This window comes from Cricetulus griseus (assembly GCF_003668045.3).
Source record: "Cricetulus griseus strain 17A/GY chromosome 1 unlocalized genomic scaffold, alternate assembly CriGri-PICRH-1.0 chr1_1, whole genome shotgun sequence".
Classification (NCBI taxonomy): domain Eukaryota; kingdom Metazoa; phylum Chordata; class Mammalia; order Rodentia; family Cricetidae; genus Cricetulus; species Cricetulus griseus.
The window spans coordinates 67,925,895-67,942,481 of NW_023276807.1; the positions used below are offsets into that span (position 1 = coordinate 67,925,895).

The 16,587-nt window shown below is 47.9% G+C and overlaps 1 protein-coding gene across 5 annotated transcripts in view; it reads right to left on the minus strand.

Moving 5' to 3' along the window:
- Atp11a (ATPase phospholipid transporting 11A) overlaps positions 1-16,587 on the minus strand; it is a 106,182-nt gene that overhangs the window by 33,939 nt on the left and 55,656 nt on the right. For all 5 annotated transcript variants that reach the window (XM_027387841.2, XM_027387840.2, XM_035452881.1 and 2 more), the window contains 10 exons: positions 14,885-14,992; positions 13,811-13,939; positions 11,556-11,659; positions 11,186-11,236; positions 8,056-8,120; positions 7,423-7,504; positions 5,867-6,017; positions 4,781-4,978; positions 1,948-2,121; positions 497-666 (listed from right to left, as the gene is read on the minus strand). In XM_027387841.2, coding sequence (XP_027243642.1) covers positions 497-666; positions 1,948-2,121; positions 4,781-4,978; positions 5,867-6,017; positions 7,423-7,504; positions 8,056-8,120; positions 11,186-11,236; positions 11,556-11,659; positions 13,811-13,939; positions 14,885-14,992 — 1,232 coding nt within the window. The remainder of the gene's footprint in view (positions 1-496; positions 667-1,947; positions 2,122-4,780; positions 4,979-5,866; positions 6,018-7,422; positions 7,505-8,055; positions 8,121-11,185; positions 11,237-11,555; positions 11,660-13,810; positions 13,940-14,884; positions 14,993-16,587) is intronic.

Here is a 16,587-nt window from a genome sequence, read left to right on the forward strand (position 1 = left end):
GCAGCAAAGAGGGGACACTGGGAATTTACTGTTCCATAAGAATTGTAAGCTGAGAGTCTTAGTGATATCCCTGACCTGAAATTGTGTCCCATGTCTGGAGTGTTTTTCTGCATGTCTGTTTAACATGCCACATCTCGCACATTAGAAAGAACTCCAGGAAGACCCTGGGTAGGTGTAAATGTCCTAGATGGAAAGACTTGACACAAAGATGGAGCAATGATGGGCAGGGCCTAGCATCCAGCTGCTAGCTCTCCAGGTCAGGTTGGCATCTTAGGATCACAGGGAAGCCCTGGGGACGGGGCTCTGTCTAGACAGCTATAAGCACAGAAAACCTAGCAACAAGGACTTGTGTTGATGGCCAGGAAATCTGCCTCCACAAAGAGTGCCAGGGACCTGGGGTCACAGAGGTCACGATGCAGGGTGTCCTAGGATGACTCATGAGTTGGGCTGCAGACCTGTTACCACAACACTCTCTGAGACCAGCAGCCTGACTCACCTCTGCACACCTTCAACCAGTGCAACCTCATCAGGAGAGGAAGATATGTACACACAGGACTTTGAGTCTGGAGACTTCCGGGGACCATCCACATCATCCCCGTGATCGTCATCCTTCACCTGGACAGTGTGGCACAGGCAGATAGCCCTGAAAAAGAGCTCCTCCCGCTCCTGTGGAGACAGTTGGGGAAACTGTGACAACTCTGTCTGCTATGGGGCAACAGACTGGAACAGGCCCTCAGAGAAGAGCCTAAGACCGTCTGGGGATAAACTGTCATTAGCTTGTCTCAGTGGTTACAAAAGAAAAGCCTGTGTGACTGCTTCATGCTTCAGAGTTGCCATGGTAACACATGTAAGTATTAACAGGCAGTAAAGGCTGAAAGAAGGGGTTTTGCTCATAGTGACACTCCTAGGAATCAGGAAGGCATGGCTATAAGCACACTCAGGAATGGCCATGTCACAGTGCAGAAAACGTCACCTATGTCATTGGTACACTCATTCCTGTACACCCTACTTTCCAGTTCCTGGCCACAGTACCTTCGTGGCAGCAGTGGTAGTCTGCTATCAGCAAAGGATGCTGCACTCTGCATGACTTAACCTCCAGCTGTGTGCCTGCAGTCTGAAGCTCAATCATAACACAGTCCTGGAAGCAGAAGCAGGAGCCCCATGCTGAGATGAAGAGATGTGCATGAGGTCACCATAGGCTGACCCAGATCTGAGCTCAGCTTCCTTAGTGCTGGCTACATCATGTAGTCACAGTTTGAAGATCCCTAAGGTCTTAAGTAGCTGGGCAGCACAGTGGCCAACAATAGGGCTTCCCTGATAACCAATGTAGTCGGAGGGAGTTGGGCTGGGTTCAGGAGGATGTGGAGCTGCTATGGCATGTCTCAGGATGGCCGCAGGGCGTCTACTCCATCCTCTTTGTGAAACAATAATACCAATTGGAGCTCACATCGAAGGAACCGGTGTTCTGACTGTGAACAGCTCACCTATCATTAATAGGCCACTCTGGCTCTCAGAGGACCCTCAGGTTCTGCAGTCATCACTTATCCCATAGTTACCATATGACTGGTGCTGGAATTTGAACACTGACCAAAGACTCTAAGCCCCAAGGCCATGGTATTCCTGTGTGTGTGTGTGTGTGTGTGTGTGTGTGTGTGTGTGTGTGTGTGTGTGTGTGTGTGTGTGTGTGTGTGTGTCCCATCCCGGTCAATTCAATCAGAGGAATCACTGTCAAGACCTCCTGCCCTTTACAAGGAGTCCCAGCACCATGGTGAATTCTAACCATGACCTCGCTCAGATCCTACAAAGGACTCCTGACTTTGTCTTGTTGCCCAAATGAATGGGCAGCTTCTGCCAGTGAGAATACCCCACCTACTCACATCCCTGATCATGTGATCCCTGATCATGTGACACAGACACCACCCTCCACCCCCAGGAGCAGCAACCTACCCTGCCACTGACACCCGGGGAAGAATCAATCATATCAATGCCAGAAGAGTCCGGAAGGACCTGCCCATTGCAGATGACATGGGGCACGTAGACGTGACCCTCGATACAGCACTCCTTGAAGGCCATGTTGTTCTCTGTAAGGGTGCCCGTCTTGTCTGTGAAGATGTACTCCACCTAAGGGTACCACACACTCAGGTTAAGCCATATTTAGGCAGGTGACAATTCTTAGCCCAAGCCTACTACAATTCTAGAGGGACAGGAGCATGACAGATCCAGTGTCCTGTGTAGGTACCCATGGCATCCCCCTTCACCCACACAGGTGCAGTTTTGTGGGAAGAGGCCCTACCTTTCTCACAAGGGTGACAAATATGAAACAGAATACATTGTGGCCCTGCATAACTTGGCCTCCAGGGTCCCAGGGCTCCATGTGTCTGATGCGCAGGATGAGGAGAAGCCCTCAGGACAGTAGCTGAGAGAGGGACTAACCTTCTCTGAGCCTGAGATGTTGAGGCTCCCAGGATGAGAAGAGGTTTAGAGGACAGGATACACACCAGGAGAAGAGCAAAACACACTTCAGAAAGGAAAACACAGAGTGCTAAAGATACCTCCAGCTTCAAACTGTAAATGAGAGTGAATCACAGTCTACACAGCCATCACAGACAGCTGAGGTTCCAGGCTGTCGCACAGCTCTGGAGGAGGCCATGTGGGGGTGCAGAGGGAGAGCCAGACCAGGTGCCCCATAAAGGTCTTCCCGGGAAATCATTCTTATATACCCCAATAGATGTCCCTCCCACCTGTGCTTGGCTTTAACAAATAAACCACAAGCACAAGGCAATGCTGTACTGAGACTGTATTTAGAAACAACTCTGCTGTTTAAACACTAGCTTATGGGGGCCTCTTCCAGGGTCTCCTAGCCAAAGGAAGTTTGACATTTCTCCATGGAGTGTGTTGCTGGCTATGGGGCTGCTACAGATGGCCTGTGTTGTGCTAGGATATGCCTCTACCACTAACTTACCACGAAACTTTGTCCACACCCTCTCTGCATCTGTGGATGGTCATCTGGCTTGTACACTACTGCAATGTAGTGTGGACATTGTCTACTGAACCGTGTGTGCTGGCCCATCCTGGAACACCAGGGATAAATCCCACTGGATCATGTCAAATGATCATTCTGGTGTTGTTGCTTGCTTGCACATTTATGCCCTTGCATTGAGCACAGTGGTGATCAAAGGCATGAGCTGCCTTCCTAGGCACAGACTGCTCACTCCACAACCTGGAGCACACGTCACAGGCAGGGTCTGAAGGCAGGGTCAATGGGTCTTTCACAACTCCCACAACAGCTGGGAAAGCCTTTCAAGCTTTAGTTCTCCTCCACATGACATGGATGCAAGTGCTGACATCACAGGGATGGGGAGGTCACACAGGAAAATGCACAAAGCCCCTTGAATGAGGTCTACTTGGAAGGCAGTCATTTCTGCTTCAGAACAGATGCTGGCTGGTAGGCAGTTCCTGTTTCACAGACAGAACTGCCATCTTGCTGTGCTGTGTATGTTATTGAGAGGCGTTGCTTACCTACATTCATTGGGCAGCCAGGTGAAGCCACTGCTATGTGGAGTCACCAGTGGTCCCAACCTCAGTTCACTGAACACAGGCTGCAGCCCGTCTTGCTCAGGACAAGGTAGTTGAATTCTGTGATGGACTCTAGGCTGGGAGAGATGCCCTGTCCCAGGGCATTCCGTGACATTCCTAACTGATTTCTGAAGAACAGACCACATGCATCACACAGGAGGTGGGACATGAACTACCCTAAAGGAATGCATCAGAAAGTTGGAACCTTAACAGTGTCCTCTCCAGTAACAAATGCTTCCCCCAACGCAGGTGGGGGATACATGCCTGCCAGTCTACAGACTGTTGACAGGGTAGGCTGCCTTGTCCAATTCAAATAGATTATTGATTTAATGAATTGCCATTTGCCAAATGGCCCTTCTGGTGACATAAGGCTTGGGAAAGAAAAGAGGCTCCACTGGGTGAGATGGAAGAAACCAGCCTTTCTGGGGTCTTTCCCATGCAGCAACACTGAGGTCTGTAGGCAGCAGATGTGGGTGTATGTCAACCCTCTCACTCTGTGGGACTCTGGTGGCCTCATATAGAGCACAGGGCCACAGCTGTGGTGTGCATTAGCCCTGTCCTCACAAGGTGAGGCCCCTGGATGGTTGTCACCAATGCTGTGACCATGGCCTCACATCTGTTATCTCATTCTGCATCGATGTGGAGACGCACACCTCTGCTACTTATTCAGTGTCCAGACCATGGCACCCCAATCCCCAGCTAAAGGAGCTGTGGCTCTGCAGAGCATGCACTCATTAACTCTGCAATACAAATGCCACCCCAGAAAACTGCCTTACATTTCTGTTTGCTCATTTAGATTGCTGTGAGGTTAAATGCCTCACAGCAAGTGCAGGGAGGGTGGCCTCCCACCATGCTCCACATTCTTCAGCTACAAATTACAAGGCTCAGAATAAGTAAGAAAGTCTGGGGATTTGAGCTCACTCCAATTGATCTAATGCAATCAATTTTTCACATAATAAAGTTAAAAGAAGCATATTGACTGTTATTACATAAGTCAAGTTAAAAAGATGCACTTAGGAAAAAGGAAAACTTGTCACAGTGCTTCCACTGCTGCCCTTCCACTATGACTCTCACCACTGCAGCACAGCTACATGCCGAGTGCACGGCCTAGATGAATTCCCAGTAACCAAGGAGAACCCAGACCATTAGGACACAGTGCATTGCCAAGGGCCAAGAGATCATGCAAGCTCTAGAAGATACTGACCTGTCCCAACTCCTCATTTAGATCAGAAGTGTTAACCAGAGGCCCTTCCCCCATTTCCTCATCAAACATGTCTTCATCCCAGGTGATGAAGTAGGAACCAAGGAACTTCTGCATCTCCACCGTGACATACATGGACACTGGGATGATGTAATTGAAGAGAACCATGAAGGCCAGGAAGTCGGTGAAGGCCCTGAGAAACTGAGAGCATTGGCTGCATGAGGAAGCTGCAAGTCACATAGCAAGGACAGAAAACCTCAGATTGTTAGCTCTTATCCCAGACAGATAAGTAAACACAGGTATTTCCATCCAAACACAGAGACCCATGGGGACCATTGCCTGTCACGTCTTGCTACGACCAGGAGTAGAATTAGATGGCTGTGATGGTGGAGAGATGGGGAGGAACAGGGACAAGAGCTCACACTAATCACACTGGCAGGGACATGGAGAGGGCATGCTAAATGGGGCCCAATGGGAATGTCAGTTTTGAATATTCATGATGTCCCTCCATAACTAACATTCCCCAAACTTATGACGAGATTCATGATCCACCTCAGCCTTGCGCTGGATCATAGGCCCACTCTGCCACACTCAGCCCCGATGACTTCTCTGTAGTTTATTCCTACCTTTGAAGCTATTAGAAGGGACCTGACAGAGGGAGCACAGCATCGCACGGGCCCCATACTTATACACAGGGCTACATTTGCACACAGCCCTGACGTGACTTCAGTGCACATAGACCTAGGTTCACACATGGCCCTGGCTCTGAGGTCAAAGCCTTTTGTCCTCTAGCTACCACAAGAAGCAGCATTTATCTCAATGGTGTGCTGAGTTTCGGAAACATCCAATGATTTTGGTCCTTTACATGCTTCCTGTGGAAAACTTTTCCAGAGTTGTGCATCCTAGTACCCAAGGACAGCAGCTGCTCACACCTGCCCACACCATGTGCTAGTGAGGGCCTTTGTCCTAAGCTTGGGCAAGGCTCCATCCTGTCTGAAGCAAATTCGCCTTTGTATTTTCCTGGCACCATCTCTTTTGTGACAATGGCCTAAGGGTCACCTCTGTCATACAAGGGAAGTGCTTCCATACCAGATTCCTCTGGCGCTCTGACTCAGTCTTCTGATTGTACCATGGCTCATCTCGGAAGGGCTCACTCTGCCACACATACTTCAGCACAGTGTTGATCAGGGCCTTGCTCACCAGGATGCAGAGGTACACGATCAGGAATGTATTCATTGACCTATGGCGAGACAAGCCAGCCTTCAGGGGGCACTCCTGGTCTTTCGTCACCACGAAGGGACAGCACAGGGCATCCAGCAATCCCCTGGAGGGCAGTGTCCAGCCTAACCCAGTAAGACAAAACACCAGCTCATTCATAGCCATCTTTGCCAGTGCCCAAATGCAGGACCAGAGCCACGGGAAGAGAGGGAAAGGTATGTGCTGCCACCTGGCTGATGGACCTCTCTGAACCATGGGAACCCCTGCTTACAGAAAAGGGACAGCCAGAGTCAGCTTCCTTGGCCATCAGGTGCCACCAAACAAGCTTAGAGCTTAATGATTTTCACTTTGGAGTGGGCGAAGAGAGGGTACCAGAGAAGTGCCTGAGGCTTGGAAATGCCTGTGCTGGATCAAGGTGAGGCAGCATTGGGGTGAGGTTTTGTTTTCACAGTCTGCTTTTGAAGCCTGTGTATTGCACACAGACATCTGCAAGCAGAACATCCTAGCTGATGAAAAGCCCATCTCCATTTTCACAGTTAGCACAGCTGCAGATAGGCCCAGGGATGGTATTCCTAGGTCACCTGCCAGTGTCCTGCACATGGCAACTAACTAGCTCCTGCTGCTTCACTCTGTGACATGGAGGCCATCCATATCTCTGACAAAACCTCAGACTCCACTTCCTAAGTCTAACCTCCATCCTGATGGTTGTCAGCATTCCACTGTCTAATGGAAAATGTTCACTCTCCTCAGAGTGACTCAGTAAAACCACATCAGGACACACTTGGTTCCTAACAAGTCCCCAGGTTGGAAGGGTGTAGGGAGAGACCCCAATACCTGTATCAATGACCATACCCAGCTGCACATGATACCCAGCTGCACATGGTCAGGTTAGGTTAGGATAAAGGGCAAGGAGAAGCCAGGCTCTCTCTCTCTTGGGGTTCAGCCAGCTTTAGAAAGCATCTGGGACCGGACTTCTCAGAGTGCCAAATCTGGTTACTAATTCCTCATGTGAGTATATAGTTCCCAATAAATTACCAATTAATAATCTACCTCTGGTTCCATTCTTGCTCCTCTTCAGAAGGGGCTGAATAAGACCCCCCTTTTGAGGCTTGCCTGGATTAGTGGCTGGGGATATGAGGTATCTGTGACTGATCTAAAATTAGAACTTTGGGGAATGACTTACAGGTAGCATGTTAGCAGAGATAGAGGTGCAGTAATTTATCTCACTGGGAGGAAAGCAAGCAAATCCCCAAGAAATGGGCTCTGTGGCCAGCAGCTCCAGTCTCTGGAGGAGTGGGCCCCAGGGCACTGTGCCCCCCCCCAAGGATGCTGTGGGCCCCCTAAGGATGCTGTGGCCCCACCAAGACACTGTTGCATCTACAGGGGCCAGTGATGACTAGAAGGTAGCAGCAAGGGAGTGGCCTTACTTTTCCACAGCAGATCTCTTTTGGGACTTGGACTGATAGTTCAGGGCCATCTTAGTCTCCATGCCCGTGTAGATGGCCACACCTGGAAGCAGAAGAGTCTGTGAAATGTCCATAGGCTGGAGAGAAGGATGCTCACACAAACAGGTCACATCTCCAACTTAACCAGAGAGTGAGTGGAGTCCTCACACTCAGGACTTTTCCTGTGTGGATCTTCAGTCCAAATCTAATGCTTATCTAATCTAATGGGTGATCTGGTAGCAGGGCACAGTGTATATATTTTAAAAGTTATTTCAGTAAATTAAAACAGGAAACAGAATACTGTCAATGGGAGGTACCGAGTGACAAGCAGACTTAGAGAACTCTCCTGCATTACAATGCTTTGTGAATATTTCCCTGGATACAGCTTCATCTTCCTGAGTCATGGACTGAGGTCCTAACAAGCAAGCCATGATTGTCACTGCTATGGCTGCGAGTTCAGGTTACACCACACACTCATCTCTTAGCAAGTCACCCTGCACCAAGTCTCAGTACTTTAAGACATCCAGTGGCCTTGTGGGGTGCTGTGTAGTTTAGTTTGCTTAGTGTCCTAGATTTTAGAATGATTACCAGTGCTTTGCAAATTAAAGTATTTACCAAAGATCTTCTCTGTGTTTTTGAGTGTGGCGCCTCTGAGAAGCAGGTTTTCTGATCCTAATGGCCTGGAAGACAAGGAATCAGAAGCAGCATGACACAGGGCTGAAAATCAACTCAATCATCCTAAGAGGAGATGGTGTAAGTGTATATTTGCTTGCTCACACTGAGAGTGCCAAAGTCCATCTGCATAAGCATTGGGCTTCTCTGAGGTGGACACAGCCTGCTGGGATGTATCTAGTCCTGTCTTCCTGGCCTGTCACTCACAGGGGCCTGGAGCTTCACAGAGATATTGAGAGGACTCAAGGAAGCAGGGCAACACCCTCAAATAATCAGGAGCCTGAATGTTTCAGTGACACTTCCACCAGAAGCCACAGGCAGAGTCTTCAGATGGGGTTCCTATTGCACCACCCACAATTCCCAGGGGCATTGAAAATGTCATCTAGACCTACTTACTACAAAGAGGCCTAAAGGCAGGCCAGCAACCCTCTCCCAACACACTTCCAATGTGAGTGAGGGTGGCTGTGCTGGGGACCTCAAAATGTTCTGAAAGGGCTAAAACCTTGTGTTTCACTGATCCTTCAGCTGTTCCTCCTTAGTGTAAGCACATTTTTGAGTATGAAGGGAGGCTGGGCCTCTGTGGCCTCTGTAGTGGAAGTGTGGCATGCAAAGATTATCTGCAAGGAGCAGCTGTCAGCCTTTCTTCTGAGCAGTGAAGAGGATTCAAAGCAGCAGAACTAAATGTGTGAATCCTGCTGCTGCATCCCACTGACCACAGTGTGTCAGAGAGGAGCATCGCAGTGACCATGGTGTGTCAGAGAGGAGCACATCCCAGTGACCATGGTATATTATATAAGAGAGCATCCCAGTGATCACAGTGTGTCAGAGAGGAGCATCCCAGTGATCATGGTATATTATATAAGAGAGCATCCCAGTGACCATGGTATATTATATAAGAGAGCATCCCAGTGATCACAGTGTGTCAGAGAGGAGCATCCCAGTGATCACAGTGTGTCAGAGAGGAGCATCCCAGTGATCATGGTATATTATATAAGAGAGCATCCCAGTGATCAGGGTGTGTCAGAGAGGAGCATCCCAGTGATCACGGTGTGTCAGAGAGGAGCATCCCAGTGATCACAGTGTGTCAGAGAGGAACATCCCAATGATCATGGTGTGTCAGAGAGGAGCATCCCAGTGATCATGGTATATTATATAAGAGAGCATCCCAGTGATCACGGTGTGTCAGAGAGGAGCATCCCAGTGATCATGGTATATTATATAAGAGAGCATCCCAGTGACCATGGTGTGTCAGAGAGGAGCATCCCAGTGATCATGGTATATTATATAAGAGAGCATCCCAATGATCATGGTGTGTCAGAGAGGAGTGCATCCCAGTGATCATGGTAGATCAGAGATAAGCCCATTTGCCTGTAACTTACTTGCTTACTTTTCCGTCCTTTTGGGCAGATGTGAATGCACAGAATATTACACCCTTAGTGGGGTCAGTGTGCTTGGCTAACATGGTTCAGACTGCACCCTGCAAGAGGAAGGGGCTGCAAGCTGCCCAGGCACCTCATCAAAGTGGTTGGCTGGCAATTGGTGGCTTTGTTGGTCTGACAGCCACCAGTTCCCCCCGGCTGTCCAGGGCTGTCAACTTCTATTAGCAACTTGCTTCCAATAATTCAAGTCACAAATGTTAATGAACACAAATGGCCTCACCTTAAACTGGTCTCTGAGAGCTCTAAACATAATGGACTTGACAAAATACTCTGCTTCTAGTGTGGACACACTGAAGGAGAAATACAATTGAGTGGACTGGGAATTTGGAGGGGGGACTGATAAAATGAAGTACATCAGGACCATGGTCCCCAGTTTGGGGCCACAGCTTCACCTCAGTGTGATTCTTGGGCCCATAGTACACATTCCCTCGGTTTCATCAATGGCCTGAGAACACATCTCACTTGCTCCTTCATCCTAAACACATCCGCTCTCCACACTGTCTAGTCTCTAGAGCTATAAGGACTCTTCTTTGAAAACAAAAGTTATGTCTCCACACTCCTCCCAGTTAATGCCCTGCTAACCTGCTGATGGATGATGACCACAAACCAGGGTAAGAGCTGGGACAGTGACACCAGACTGAGCCAGCACTCAGGAGACTGAGGCTGCAGGATTGGGTGTTCAAGGCCTTTCTAGTTAACAGTAAGCTAAGGTCTCAAAAATAATTAACATTAAACAAAAAAATAACCACTAAAAAAGCATGCTAAGAAGTACACTGGCATCCCTTTAAAGCAGCTGCTGACTGAGACAAGCCAGCTACAGAGACTCCAGTGACTGTTTATTTTGTGGTACTTTCCCCCAAGAAGTCTACCTCTATTTCCCAGCAAATGCTTCCTTCAGCATATAATAATACCAGAACATCAATAATTAAAAATTCCTTAAACAGTAAGAAAAGATCTTCAAAACCTACTGAAAGCCAATTCCCTGAACAATAAATTTGAATGCTTCCTCCTCAAACACAGAAGTCTGAGGCAGACAGCTCTCTAATGGGACATCTGAGGTGGCATGGCAGCATGTGGTGCTCAGATGGGACATGTGAGGTGGTACAGGGCCCATACCAGGCCCCTGGTGGCTGCTCTTTCTCAGTAGGTATCGTGACTGCACAGGGGCATCAATGCAGTGATGATGGAGCAGGAAGCCCAGAGCAGACAACACTTCTTCACAAGTAGCAGGCCCTCTCTTCCCAGTTGGGCCTGAAAGAAACCCTGAGCATCTCAACCCAGTGATGGCCATGGCCAGGCTGACCACTCTCAGGCCTTTGTATCGGAAACTTCTAATGTCACAGCCCACGAAGGTGTTTCTCTCAGTTGGTTTGGGCTCTCCCCTCATTAAGAACCATCCTGTGGGCTTCTGACCTGGCCCAGCTGGAAAGCTTACCCACTGGTAGAGTCATGGACAAGGATCCCAGGATCTTCATTAATTACATCAGCATGCACAGACAAAACCCTGGAGTAGAACTTGCTCATGAGGCAGGACCCTGCCTTCTAAACCAAGTGGCATGGTAGAACCCATCCATGAATAAACATCTAACACGACAATGCAGAGGATAAAGGCCTGGATTCCCAGGAAGACTCACCTCACCACAGGGTCGTTCAGGTCATTGTAAACATTGATGCGCCCCACAAACCTGGCAACAGAAAAGTTCACTTTGTTACTCACAGTACCAGTGGGGTCTCCAGCCTGCACCACAGCTAGCTAGCTCATCCTAATCTTCAGTATGACCAGTGGTGGCCCAGCCACTCATCTCTTCCTCCTTTCTCATCTTACTTCCTGAGCTTCTTCACCCATGGCTTCGATGACCCTTAACACAGTTATAAATCACTTCCTCAAAATACAGAACACTTAGGCTTCCTTCTGTGAAGCTACAGTCTGCACAGTGCTTGTCTACGGCAACAAAAGGTGACCTTTTCGGCAGCGCACATTCCTGGCTAGTGTGCTCAGCTTACTTGTAGAGGTCGGGCTGTGGCTGTTCACATTCGATGGTGGCGTGCAACCCATCAACATCTTCCTCTGTGTGGAAGCCCTTGGTGTCCTGCACTGCATAATGAGTCTGCAGATGGAGAGGAAGCATGAGATACACCCCAAAACTCCACTCCACCTGGCTTCTGGCACCCACCCCAGAATTTGGTCTTCATGTACATCTGTAAGTCCTATTGTGAGTCTAGGTGCAAAAGGTTATAGAAAGATGGATGAGCCTCTGCTATTGCTCTACTTGGTGGTGACAAGACTCTTCATGCTTACCCAGAATCCTCATCTTAAAACCAGCAGGACAAAGGGCAAGCCTGGGACTCTTTTAACCTGATATTTGATGTACCTGCCCTGGTAAGAGCTATCAGTCACCGGTGTGCTCCTCCTCTTTTAGGCAAAGTACTATTGTTCCTAGGAGATGCCAAAAGTATCTGTTAGCTTCACTTTCCAAATTCTGCTACCAACTGTCCTCCTACCATTGCTTCTATGCAGCTGTCCAGCTGCTTGGACTAGAAGGTCCCTCAAATATGAATGAAGGCGACAGCTAGGCCACCGCTGTTAGGACACCTTTCAGAACTCAATGTTCTGAGCAGGAGGCCTGAGAATAGCATTTCTAAGTAGATACCAGCTGCCACTGTGCTGCTGTCCAGGGCTCCAATCGTGGCCTAGCCAGTACTTGTGGGGACCACGGGCAGGTAAACATTCTTTCTCCTTTATCCAGGGAGGAAGATACAAGAGGGGAGAGAAAGGGAGGGGAAGGAAGGAAAGATGAGAGGAGAGACGTGTGCCAAGGGCTGTCAGGAGGAAGGAATCCCTGATTCTCTGCTTATATTTCTAATAACAAGTACTGGAGAAAGTGGTGTGAGTTGGAACAAGTGAACAGGTAATTACATATCATCATTTATGTCATTCAAGCACTTGCTATACATTGAGAATTTGGAGATTTCTAATCATGAGTGACTACCTTTCACAGATGTAAAAAGTATAGAAAGAGCAAAAGGCCAGGCTGAAGTTATGTGAACAATGTAAGACTCCCCAAGGTTGGTAGAAGCCTGCCCATAGTTTGTCTTTCAAGGAAAGGGTTCACATAACTCCAGCCACCAGAGCTAAGCCAAACCTACAGAAATGACACCAGGAATACAATGAAATGCATTGTGCAAATAGACAAGAGGCCAGCATGAAGCAGTGACTCCAGCATTTTCCAGACTGACAGCTGTTGCTGCAGTGCACTGCCCAGAACCCTGGGCCCGAGACACTGAGCCATTCTGTTTGAGCAATCACGGTTTCCATGGAATGGAGTCCTGACCTCAGATGAGGCCCTGGGAGGCTTTATCTAATAGAGGAGAGTCACTTAGAAGGTCTTAGGATGGTCAGATCATGAGCCCTGTTCAGATACAATAACCCTAGTCATCAAGAGGCCCCTCCCAAAGAACTGTTGCTTATCAGCACTTACAGAAGAATGCTCTACCTAGAATATACGAAACCATCCATAGCCTTTACAAAGTGCCATGGATGACCCCTAGAGATTGGCACATCCTTTGCTAATCATGTGAAAATGTGTCGCATCTCAGCACGGGCTGCCTGCACCCACAGGAATCATTTACACACTGTTTGAGAGTCTTAGGGGCTGATGCTTCTCTACTGCTCCTAGAAGCTGCCAGAAGCATCAGTGGTTTCATTATGCTCATAGCCTCACAGAAGTTCTTCCTTCCAGAGTTTTAAGTTAAAAAGCCAAATGTATAAGTTAACAGAACTATGTATCTTTTCTCTCATGATTATCAAAGCTTTTACATCTAGTGTAGAATTCTGTATAGAGTTCAACCCATTAATTACAGTTACAGAAAATTTTCTTAAGATGTTTAACAGTGAAATAACAGATAAAATCTGTACTTCTGGTTGACTTTCACACAGTCCTAGACTAGGAAAGACACATGCTTGCACTAAGAAGGAGAAAACGTTAATACCCTAACAATCTACTGTGTCTCTCATTGGGTAATGGCAGACACACCTGCCCACCGCAGATGGTGGCTGACACAAACATTAAAGGAGGAAAGAAAATAACTGAAAATAGAAAAGAGTAAAAGTAAGGTTAAAGGTTAGAGGACATGACACCCCTGCCCCCAGAGAGCTGTGACCATAGACATGCTTAGTCTACACCCAGGATGTCACATCTGTTGTCAAAATCCAGTCTGACAAAGACCCCCAAGCTGCACCACAAATCCAGGCACGTTACTTTATGGCTCGACTCTCCATCTAAACTGGCAGTGGTGACATGGCAGGTCCCATCTGCCCGGTTGCTGGAGAGAAAGATCAGGTCACAGGGAAAGGTCTCATCTTCCTTCACCATGACAATGTCCCCAACCTGCAAGACACAGGGAGAACGGTCATTGTGAGGCCACCTTGGTGTGACAATTCATTCTGGGCTGGAATTCATTCTCCTACTGTATTCAGAGTGTGTTAAGACACCACCACAGTGTCTTATGAGACACTGACATGATTCTAGGAAAGACCCACACTGAGGCTTTCTGTTGGAACAAGGCTTCTCTGGGTGCCGTGGGCCACTGAAGACCAGAGTAGCTGCAGACCACACCAGGAAAGACCGTCCCAGTGAAAACACAGAAACATCTTGGAAGCAGTGACACACCAAAGGGCATTTATACATCACACATATTTAAAGTAAACATATACATAGCCATGTATCAATAGATCAATATGTGGAATGGGCCTAGCAAGTATGTGTCTGTGATCCTTGGAAGGGGTGCTGCTCCACCGTATGTGTCTGGGTGCTACAGCTACCCTCTGACCTCAAGCTCAACAGCTGGCTGGTGTCAGGCTGGGATGAGTAAGGTTAATCCTATACCAGGGCTGGCTGAACTCCCCGGCTGGGGCAGACTGCAGTTGGGGATATGGTCGGTACAGATAGCAGAGCTGCCTAAGAGGGAGTGAGGTGTAGTCAGGGGAGGCTTGGGCATGGGAGGGGTACCGAGAAGGAGAGGCAGGAAGAGAATGAGTCCAAATTTACAGTCAGGTGATGACTAAAGTCAGAATTGGGCTGTGATCCAGAGACAAGCTTGAAAAGCCATCCTGTCTGTACAAACACAAGTGTTTTCAGGTGGTCAGTATAGGCAGAAAGGCAAGCTGCTCCAACAACTTAAACCATTCAAATATCCAACAAAATGAGAGAGGGCAGTGTAACTATCCTACAACAGGTCCATTAATGGCCAAATCCGCTTTTAAAAGTTACTTTGAAAATGATTCTGAAAAGCACATCCATGAACCAGGCAGATGCAGTGGGTGTGCCACTTACTCTCAGCTTCCGACTCTGCTTCCGGACCAGCTTGCCATGCTGAATGAAGTGCACCGGACACTGGTTCATGGCATTGTCTGCCTTGTGGCGAAGCCAGTCTTCATAACCCTAAAACAGACATAGAGAGATGTGCTTAAAGCAATTATGGCTACACATGGTCTTGCCCAGGGTTTCCTCACATCTCCCTGGTAACACCAACTTAGGCTGCTTTATGTTTCTGCAGTTATAACTGATAAAATCTTTGTAACTAGACTTCCATACAAATCCAAGACTTATCCTAAAGCTGAGCCAGGCTTCAGGACTCTACGACAGTCTCCACAGTGCTCAGCAGCACACAGGTACAGAAAGAGTCTGTCAATCACACTCACCCCACCTACTCTGCAGACTTTCAGGCGTAACCTAAAGGGTCTGAAACAGAGGGTAAATGTTTCAAAGCTGCATTTCCAGATGACTCCCAAGTGAGCAATGAGAGAGAAACCAACAGCAAGTAAGTACTTTAAAAAATTATTGTCTTAGATAAGCTGTCTGTACTGTTTTTTTTTTTTTTTGTCAACTTAACATATGCTAGTCATTGAGAAAATTCTTCCATAAGATTGGTCAATAGGGAGAAAGTGGGAGGAGCGGAGGGAGGGGGAACTGGATTGGCATGTAAAATAAAAAGATTGTTTCAACAAACAAGAAAAAGTACACATAAATTTATATTTCAAAAAAAAAGGTTGGTTTATAGGCAATTCTGTCGGGCATTTTCTTGATTAATAATTGACGTAGAAGGCCCCAGCTCACTGTTTGCAGTGCCACACCTAGGCAGGTGGTCCTGAGGTGTATAAGAAAGCAGACTGGGCAATGTGGAGACTCCTGCACTTGTCACAAGAGCATGAGTCCCAGCGCCAGCCACCTGCACCCACACCTGTCAGAAGCGTGTGAATCTGGGAGCCAGTCACCTGCAGCACCTGTTCCCACACCTGTCAAAAGAGGGTGAGTCCCCGGGGCCAACTGCCTGAAGCACCTGCTCCCACACCTGTCAGAAGAGGGTGAGTTCCGAGGCCAGCCGCCTACAGCACCTGCTGTTGGGTGGCTATGCTGCTCTTTCTGGGGAAAGAATTTACTTGGAAGCTGACAGTCTGCAAATTATTCAGATCCCTAAGGAAAAAGTGGATTCTAAATACCAAAATGCAAATTCACACCATCCAGTGCTCTGTAGCAGAAGAACTAGCCATACAAAGCAGGCCAAGGACGCCCCTCTAACTATTTACAGATGGCTTCTCAGTCCATAGGAAGGTCCCCAACCTCACAGGCTATCAGGGACATGTGAGTAAGACACTACCAGGCACAAACTGAGATGGCTACAATGGGCTGAATGCACCAAGTATCAGTGGCAGAGCCTTCAGACCACTGGCGGGAAAGTGTTCTGTTGTGTAGGGAGGGAGACATGTGCTCAGAGGCTTAGAGTAATCTACCTGTAGACATACCCCATCAATCTATGTCCATCCCACAGACACAACATATACAATTACTCTTTGTTAACTAAAATATAAATACATAGGGGCAGAGAAAGGGAAACATCAAAATAAATTAAGTATATAAAGAACTAGGAACAAAGATCAAATCAGTGTCCACACAAATACTCTCAACAGTGTGCTTCAGCAGTGTTAAAATGAGTACCAAATCCCATAGACAGACTGAGGGATAAATGAATGGGGGCC